The sequence below is a fragment of the Agrilus planipennis genome, unplaced genomic scaffold, assembly GCF_000699045.2.
Source record: "Agrilus planipennis isolate EAB-ADULT unplaced genomic scaffold, Apla_2.0 scaffold290, whole genome shotgun sequence".
NCBI lineage: Eukaryota > Metazoa > Arthropoda > Insecta > Coleoptera > Buprestidae > Agrilus > Agrilus planipennis.
The window spans coordinates 166,603-176,692 of record NW_020439344.1 but is presented as its reverse complement, the minus strand read 5'-3'; the positions used below and the strand labels follow the sequence as shown (position 1 = coordinate 176,692).

Here is a 10,090-nt window from a genome sequence, read left to right as displayed (position 1 = left end):
TACATTAAATTTTCGATCTTTTTTGTCTAATTCTACTAGACCACTATTCTAATTCCGTACATTAAGTGGATTTGATATTCACTTAATAAATATTCATAGACTAATAATGCCTTTATTTTAAATTTTTTTAATTTGTTAAGTATGAGTGCGCAATAACTTAGCAATACTAATCTACATGTAATTGACTAATTGTGGAAAAATGAAATGAAAAGGAACACTTTTTTGTTTTGAAAGTACTGTATGTGTTTATTTCTCCCACAGGAAGAAATTGATTCAATTGAATTTCTAATGAATACTGTTCATTGTGTAGCCTAGAATTCAGATGTAAGCGACGTACTTATATAAAGGAAATTATTTCATACGTGTACTTCTAAACGTATACTATTTATTTCATTTACAGTAAAAACTAATTGTACAGCCTTAATTTAAATTAAATTGAATTATTAAAATTTTGGAGGTTAGTTTATAATGTAGAGCTCGGAAAAAGTATGGAAACCCCTAAAAATTGCGGACCCTATCTCTTCTTACGAAAATAGTGTGATTTTATGTTTAAACTTGACCAATAGTAAAGATAATTTCAAGGCTAACTTAAACATTTGAAATAATAAATTAAGGATACCTATTTTAATTGTCAAGTTAATAAGACAAGTCACCATCGGAGCCCCCGATAGTTTCATACAGTTATGTTTCTTACACTACCTTTTATCATATGTATTTTTCCTATCCCTTTATATTTTTTTTAAGAATCACAAAGGCTTTTATAACATTTCAAAAGTTTACAATGATGTGCCAATTGCTCAACTAGTGTGATCTAAAATCTTTTGTCACCATAGCATACCGATTTCTTTATTTTCTTTAAATTTGTACCTAAAAGTAAGTAAGGTTTGGGTTCGTTTTTATCTGTGCCATTTTTGAATGTATTTTTTCATTATTGATGAAATATAAATTTTTCGGATTGATCTTATTTTTACGTTACCGATTTTATAAAGTCTTTCCAATAAACACAAGTATTTTATAACATTAATTATTGTCGAAAAGTATTTTTTATATTTGAGGAATACCTACTTTATAAGGTATATTGTATTTTTGTATGTAATGTAAATATAAATAATAATAATACACTATGTATTTAATGTTATTAAATAATTGTAGTATTTTATTATAAAATATATAAACGTTTATAATTTTTTTTAATTGTGATCTTTTATACCGTATCTTCTTTACTATTTATTCCTATACAGATCTGAAAAAATACGATTGAATTCAAATTCAAAAATACCAGTATAACGCCAAACGTAAACATTGAGCCTCAGCCAAAATTATTATGATTACTGTAAAATAAAGGAAAAATCAAAGGCCTACGCTTGTATGTGTTGTAAATCCGCATTTCAAACAAGCTGTGGAGGTATTGTTGGAAGAGCTAGAAGGATTTGCGATCCTAATTAATTGAATAACGAGCTAAAAACACTTGTAAAGAACTTTTGAGTGGAAGAGTTACAATAAACAAGAAATAGGAAGAATACTCCACCCGATGAACCCTGAATTCCATAGGAATAGAGCTGAAAAGGAATCTGTGGAACCAAAAAGTTTTACTTGTATACGCTATATACACAAAGTCATGGATTGGCATCAAAACGGTCTTTGAGCTAGTTCGAACCATACAACAGTATTTGAGATCGGCCAAAAACAAAAGTTATTTTTTAACAGCATCAAGAATATGCAGAATACCATGCAGTTGCGACTATGTAGCATTAGCACCGTAGTTGCGGAACTCGAAAGGAGCTGTTGGGTAGAACAAATAGATAAATCATCAGTTCTTAAACACGTACTTATAGAAGGACACCAAATCATTTTCGAAGACTAAGAGCACTTATTTCTGTTACACCTTGTATAGAATTAGTTTTATCCTTCAGAAGCTGTAGTAATACGTATAGTATCAGGTAAAATGTTTAATAAAGCAATTTTAAATACAGGCGGCGATTAAAAAATAGACGGTATAATTTAGAAAAACCGCAACAGTACATATATGAACGATGTAGGCATCCGATCAGCGTTTGCGCCGTTGAGGAACCTAAAAGAATTATTAAAAAGAAGGGGTATCATCGAACTAGTTCTAATAGAGTGTAAAGAAAATACTTACTGTTAAAAGACATTTCACAGTACGCAAATAAGTTCATAGACTGATACTAAACTTGTAATGTAATTACAGACGTACAACCTATTCAAGAAAAACAACTGCAACAAGTAATACTCAACGATTTCCATATGCTACCTACAGGTGGTCATATAGGTACCAAGACAATGCAATGTACAAATTGATAATTCAAAAATATTATTTTTTTTATTTAATATGTTGAAAATTTGGTACAACGTTGTGAAAGTTGCCAAAGGTACAAATATTCTAATATTACAATGCAACCAATGGAGATTACCACAACACCGGAGCAGCACTCAAAACAGATTTAGTTGGAGCTTGTGAGACTACTGGAAAGGGATCAGTTGGGAAATCGTTTCGTTTTAATTATATAATGTGAGTTACGTAAGTTTATTGAAGCATGTCTTTTATCTAATAAAGAAACGGCTACCGTAGCAAGAATTTTTATTAAAAATTTCAAATTGCGTTACGGAGTGCCTCATCAAATAGTTATAGATCAAGGTACAGAATCTTTGGCTAATACGTTTAATAAAAGTTGCGAATCGTTGGGGAAAAAGAAACTGAATTATTAATTGCATATGACCACGAGACATTAGGTGCTATTGAAAATTCACCTAAAAATTTAGGCGTTTATTTTTGATAATACTCGTTTAAACATTTTTGATGTTAGTTGCTTAGTTGATACACCACACGTACTTGTTTTTGGAAAAATTACTAAACTGCCATCTGACCTACCTAATTATGTGGAATCTTTAAACAGCTTTAACAATTACCAATTAGAATTGAAATTTCGGTTACAAACAGCATGGAAAAATTGTCGCTCAACTACATATATAACTTAGAAGATAAAATAATGTTAAAAAATACTAGTAGTAACAAAAAGGATTCTATTCTTGAAGGACTTTATGATTTAGTGTTGTTAAAAATTGTAGTCATCATCATCATAAGGTCGTCAGTCTTAAGATTGATTTGACATGCACCTCCACTCTTTCCTATCCTGAGCTAATTTTTGTATTTCCCTAAAACTAGAACAATCCAAATCCTTAATTGTTTGAGAACAGTAAACTAATCTAGGTTCGCCTATAACATTTCCAACGCTTTTCTTTTCCGCCGCGCCCACTCTCTATGTTTCACACCCGTACAGCGCCGAGCTAGAAACAACCACAACCTACTACTTCTTCCGTCCTAGATACCTAAAAGTAGCCACTTCTTCTAATTTTCGTCTCCTACCTTTATATACGCTCTTTCCCTACTTTTTCTGCCCTTGCATACTAGTATTTTTGTTTTACTTTTATTTATTTTCATACAGTACTGTTTTGTCAGTACCGCTTCTATTATATTTATCTCTAACTCTTTGCCAGATGCTAATACTGTTATATCATTTGCAAATCTAACCATACGAATCTTTTACCCCTTCATATCTATCCCTACATTTGTACTCCCTTTAATGAGTATTGTTCACGTCTTTGATGTATAGATTAAAAAGTAACGGTGACAGTGTGCATCCCTGTCTGACTCCCTTCCTAATATTACTTTTCTACGTTGCAACCCCAGCTCTTTAACTGCTTGTTACTACAAATACAATACAAATATAATTCTTCTATCTTTGTAACTCATCCCTACATTTTTAAGTATATTTAACATTTAACATCTTGTCCCATTCAGTATTGTCAAACGCTTTTTCTAAATCTACGCACTGTTTCCTTTTTCCATAGTTTTTTCTATTGTTATCCGTCAAGCTAGAATGGCCTCACGCGTTCCTCTATTTCTTCTAAACCCAAATTGATCTTCACCTAATAGTTCTTTCGCCCTTTTTCTCATTCTCCTCTGTACAATTCTAGTTAAGATTTTTAACGAAGGGAAGTTAAGCTAATTGTTCTAAATGTCTCGCACTTATCCGTGCCTCTCTTTTTAGGTAGCCTACTACCACGTTCCTCTGGAACTTTCCCCGTCTCGTAAATGTTACTAACTACCTTAAACATACGATCTCTAACCTCTTGTCCTGCAAGTTTTAAAATTTCTCCCTGTATCCTATCTACACCTGGCGCCTTATTATTCTTTACGTTTTTTAATACTACATCTAACTCTTCTCCAGTTGTGGAATAACCTAGTTCATCTATCTCCACACTATCTTCCTTCTCTAATTCATGGCCTGCGTATATGTTCTCTAAATATTCTTTCCACCTGTCTGCCTATTTCTCATTTTCTATCAAAATGACCTCTGCCTCGTTTCTTATATTATTACTACTGTATCCTACATCTCTAAAATTCCTTTTAATTATATAAGTCTCATTGATTTTACCTACTTCAAACTTTTCTTCTACTTCTTTATACCTATCAATTCACTGTTCCTTAGCTGCCCTACAATTTCTAATTATCTCCCACTTTATAGTCTTATATCTTTTTTGCCCATCTGTTCTGTTTTTGTATTTCCGCCTTATTTTTTCAATCAGCACATTGTTCCACAGCCTCAATAAGTCACAGCACAGGCAATGATCTCAAGTACAAGACATAAAGCTGTGCCCCTTCTAGAGTCAATTTTGAATTATACTCATTAATATTTACAAATATACGAATTATATATTTTTTCTATCAGCACATTGTTCTATGGCCCTAGTAAGTCACAGCACAACCAATCCTCTTGAGTACCTTATGATAAACTTTTTATTAAATGCGGACTTTATGAAATGATGTCAGATTTGGGACACATTTCAGCACATTTTTTTCTATCGAAAATCCCAAGATGGCGGGTACAACATTATGGACATGGCAAAAGATTAGTATACTTAGATTTTAGTAGCAGTATTAGAATCTGACAAAGAGATAGAGATAGTCTTAAATAAAGTGGAAGCAATATTGACAAAACACTGGTATGAAAATAAAAACAAAAGTAAAACAAACATATTGATATGCGGAAGAAGAAATAGAGAAATAGTGAATATAGATAGAAATGCATAATTATGAAACTTTGACACTTAATAGGGGTTAACATCAAACATTAATATGAAAGTTTACAAATTTCTTCAAGTTAATGAGGGAAAAATTTGTTGCTGTTGTCACACCCTTGCCGGGAATCGAACCTGAAGATAGAAGACGAAAAATAAAAAGAAGTCGCTGATTTTCGGTATGTATTAGGAAGTCAGATAATTTAGGACGGAAGGAGCAGTGGAGATATAATATAAAGGATAGTGTCGATGCCAATTGGAGAGTAGTGGACTTTATTATAAGGGTTTGAAAAAACACTTGACCGCTTTCGTTTTTATTTTTAGTAACTTTTATTACAAACACAACAAAAATTAGTTACAAAAAAGAAAGACTGCCTAGTATTGATTAACTAGCAAATTCAACTGGTTTTTAGGGGAACAAGAGCAAGTGAGTTGTATCTGTTAGGCTTTATGTTGCAGTGAAAAATTCATGTAACCACTTTGATTCTTAGCGAAGTTGGTAGCATTGTCACTATAAATTATACAAGGATTACCTCGTCGTCATATAAATCTCTTTAAGGTTAGTAAAAACGCATCATCATGAATATAAAAAAGGGTATGTAGCATTTATGCTTTGCGTAACTTAGAGGACCTTATCAGAAAGGAATCACTGCAGTCATTACTTACCCTTAGAATGAGTCTAGCTGCGGAAAGCCTATCCTTTGGTAAATTACCCATTATTTGTTCGGAGCGTTGCGGTTTGAATCTGTGCAATGTGACACAATTCTTTATTATTCCCTTGATTTCACGTAGTCCGTTAACTGACCAAAATCTTAGTCTTATATGGGCTAACACTGCTTGAGCACCGGCATGACAAAATTTAAGGTCCTCTTTTCTAAGTAATAACTGAATAATGTAAGACCTTGAAGGAAATAAAATAGGGTATTTTTGATTATAAGGGATTTCTGAATTACAAAGACGTCCACTTACACGTAGTATTCCATGTGAGCCCAGAAAGGGGTTTAAAGTTGCTAACGCTTTGTTTTCAATAAATTTATTTGACTTCTGTTGTATTAGTTCTTGTGAAAAATAAAGATTAATAAAAAAAAAATAAAACTAATAATTATAAAAAGGGTTTTCGTCATTCGTTTACTGTGAGATGTTCATATTGTTTATTTGACTTTGTAGTAGCATTATCCAAAAATTGGACACCAAAAAGCTATAGTTCTTTGAAATCTAGTGAAGCAAGATAATTATAAAAATTGTTATTCTTTCTTTCTTTTTTAATTAGGGCTAGCTTGACTCGTTTTAAATCATTCCTGGACACCTGTGACCTAGAAACCGAAATATGCAACATTCAGGCGCGTTTAGAAATAGCAGAACCATTGTACGGAAAATTCGAAGACATCCAATCTAGGATTGAAGAAACTGCAGAAACCGAGGAACAGTTGCAAACCCAAGACGGTGAACGGACTAATTTCGAGACAACATACTTCAAGCTGATTGGTACTGCACGTGAAGCAATTAAGAAGTCGTTGGAGAAGGAACGTCGCGAACGCGAAGAACACAGAACCATTGCATCTAATTCATCTACTACANGGGTTGATATTAAAAATCTACATTGGGCCAATAAAAAAAAATCTGACGTTTCCATCATTGAACCAATATGTAAATATAATATTTTACCAATATTTTTGTGGTACTGGGGTAGATATTGTGCCTACATATGCATGATATATTGTGACTATATATAAAACATATATTGGACCAATCTGGAAAACAAATATTGGCTGTATTTTTCAAATAAATATTGCACATTTATTATTTCCTAACATTGGAACAATATTTAATTTCAATATTGGGTTAATATTAAAAATCTACATTGGGCCAATAAAAAAAAATCTGACGTTTCCATCATTGCACCAATATGTAAATATAATATTTTACCAATATTGTTGTGCTACTGGGGTTGCATCTTCTTGTACAGGAATTTCGAAAATCGGTGGTTAGGAAGGGGAGGGGGCAATTAAATGGCCTGCCAGGTCACCTGACCTCACAGAATGCTATTTCTTTCTGTGGGGTTTTGTTCAAAATAAGGTGTATGCCCCTATACCTACCACTGTGGAGGATATGCGGTAAAGAATAATTACCGGCTTAAGAGAGATTACCCCGGACATGCTGACTAACGTCGACATTAATTATTGTCGCAGTAATAGGCGAATGAGGATTTGTGTAGAACAAAATGGCAGCTACTAATTGACTAACTGCAAATTTCATTCCCCGGAATTAAAACAACTGAAACGGTGGTCAAATAAGTAGGCACTACAGTAACAGCCAGATTATTCAAAAGACGTGCAATTCACTTAGAAATATGCGCAAATCAATTTAATAAATTCAATATAAATAAAAATTCATGTTCTGTCCCGCTTAGAATATTACATTTTTCTAAAACATCTTTTAAACAGGGCACTGGGTTCCTTTCAGTTTCCAAGTTAGGAAGGAAGATAAGCTTTCTAGGAAATTGAAATTATGAAAACAGTTGAATTTTCTCAAAATGTGTTACCTGTAGATAGTATCTACCTTATACTGGACAAAAAAAAAATACTAATTTGAGCCTCTCGGATTATATCTCTTATATTGACATTGGGATATCAAAAAGCGAAATTCATTTTCTTCCGTAGGGACAGTTAAAAGGTAGTTTCTAGGTGCAAATTTTATTGTTTCGCTAGTAACAAACCTCTGTAGCACCCTGCGGAACGCGGATTACGTGTGTTTGGATATCGCGGATATTTTTTTCATTTTGACTCAAAGCCACGGGTTAGGCAGTTCAGAAATTAACAGCTTCGAAAACGAAACGTTACTCGGCACCCAATTAAGCGCACAGAATTGACGTTTGTAGGAAACAATGGTGGATAAAAGCGAATCGCCGACGAAGCCGTACTTGATATTCTGATATAAACTGACATTATTAAAAAAGTTTAATTTTCTCAAAAAGTGTTAGCCGTAGATATAGTAACAACCTTATATTGGACGAAAGGAAATAAAATTTTGCATATGATGCGCTGACAAAAACATATGGCATTCCATTAAAAAAAAAAATAGTTATGCCTATTTAAAACAATTTATTTTGGAAGTGGTAAATTTCAATTAATTTAAAAAGAACATGTTTCATGTTTGCGGTAATAGTTGAAATAGTAGGGCATTTTTTCCACAAGCTATTTGTGAAAATAGAACACCTCTGTGTGTTCTCGTTTTGAAGACATTGAAAATGGCGCAGAGTACTGCAACTGCAACAGCGTATTAATTGATTTAGCGCCAATTTTATGGAAATTGGTGCATTTTAGACATAATGAATGGTTAAAAAAAGTGGTATTTTAATTTCACAAGGAATCCAAAAATGCAATAATAAATGGGACATGCCAATTGAAAAAATGAAGTTAGGTTGCCCCCAGAGAAAATGAAGCACTCTCTATAATCGAAATTAATTTTAGGATATGGAGGTACTTATTTGGTACCACTCTTATTAGAAACTTTTTTTTATATCTTCAAGTGTAAAGGAGTTATTGAGGAAACGCGTTTGCTTGGGACACTGTATATATATGTATATGTATATCATCAATGAAACGAATCAAGTTTTTAATTATAACTGCTGTGCAGATGTGCTTCTACCAAGGTTTTGTTTTAATTTTATTTAGAATCGCTCAGTGCTTATAAGCGGGCCAGTTCCTACTTCTGTGGGATCACAGTCGGGACCATATGCTACTTCAACTGCTCTTTCTACTGAAGAAAATAAGGATTTGCCTCCGTCATATGAAAGCTTATTTCCAGATAGATAAAGGAGAAAAAGTAATTCCGCCTACCTAGAGCTTAGCAGAATTTGTCAAAATGCATAATTTAATTCTTAACAGGCAACCGCGGGTATATAAAAATGGGCATTTGAAGTGATATCAAGTTTTTGTAATACCCTAAAAGTTGGAATAGTAGGGATTATTTAAATATTGATTAAAGGTGTTATATTCATTAAAAAAATGTTTTTTGTGAGATAGTTTGAACTCCTTAGATCGCATACTTTATCCTTTAATGTTTACTCCAGACATTTGCTAAATTCACAATTATTAGTAAGGTTGTGTATTTTAGCATATCATGACATTACATTTTGTTGTCGTTTGTAGCCTATCGCAAAATTGGATCTCTGTCTCTGTAGATTAATGCATATACCTCTTTAACTATTAAACTTAACAGAGCAGAGACTCTTTTGCTTTCTGTTTCAATGTTCTCAATATGCTGCTAAAATCTTGTATTGGATCGATTAAAGCCATACCTCTTCATATTTTACAAAACGTTTCATGGTCTTTTTCCGCATTCCCTGCCTTTTTTATTTCTCTTTTAAGATTAGCTGTTTAAAACTTGCGACCAAAGTTAAGTTTGAAATAAATAATATAAAGTTAGATGAGTTTATTACGATCATGAAATATTAACAAATTTATGTTTTATTTTATTCATTTTGATCATTGAATGGCATTAAACAACGCATCAGACCTGTGAATGTTAGTGAAATGAGTTCAGAAGCCGAATGAAACAAAATTTTTATTATTCAACAATTCCTTCCAACGATGGCCAGTCCAATGCAATGTTGCAAATACAAGTATTAATATTGGGTTGATATTAAAAATCTACATTGGGCCAATAAAAAAAAATCTGACGTTTCCATCATTGAACCAATATGTAAATATAATATTTTACCAATATTTTTGTGGTACTGGGGTAGATATTGTGCCTATATATACATGATATATTGTAACTATATTTAAAACATATATTGGACCAATCTGGAAAACAAATATTGGCTGTATTTTTCAAATAAATATTGCACATTTATTATTTCCTAACATTGGAACAATATTTAATTTCAATATTGGGTTAATATTAAAAATCTACATTGGGCCAATAAAAAAAAATCTGACGTTTCCATCATTGAACCAATATGTAAATATAATATTTTACCAATATT

At 32.4% G+C, this 10,090-nt stretch overlaps 1 protein-coding gene across 1 annotated transcript in view; it reads left to right on the top strand.

Moving 5' to 3' along the window:
• Window positions 1-9,720, top strand: part of LOC112905746 — a 26,968-nt gene extending 17,248 nt beyond the window's left edge. The window contains exon 3 of the mRNA XM_025978777.1: window positions 8,775-9,720. Coding sequence (XP_025834562.1) covers window positions 8,775-8,915 — 141 coding nt within the window. The 3' untranslated portion in view covers window positions 8,916-9,720. The remainder of the gene's footprint in view (window positions 1-8,774) is intronic.
• The last annotated feature ends 370 nt before the right edge of the window (window positions 9,721-10,090 follow it).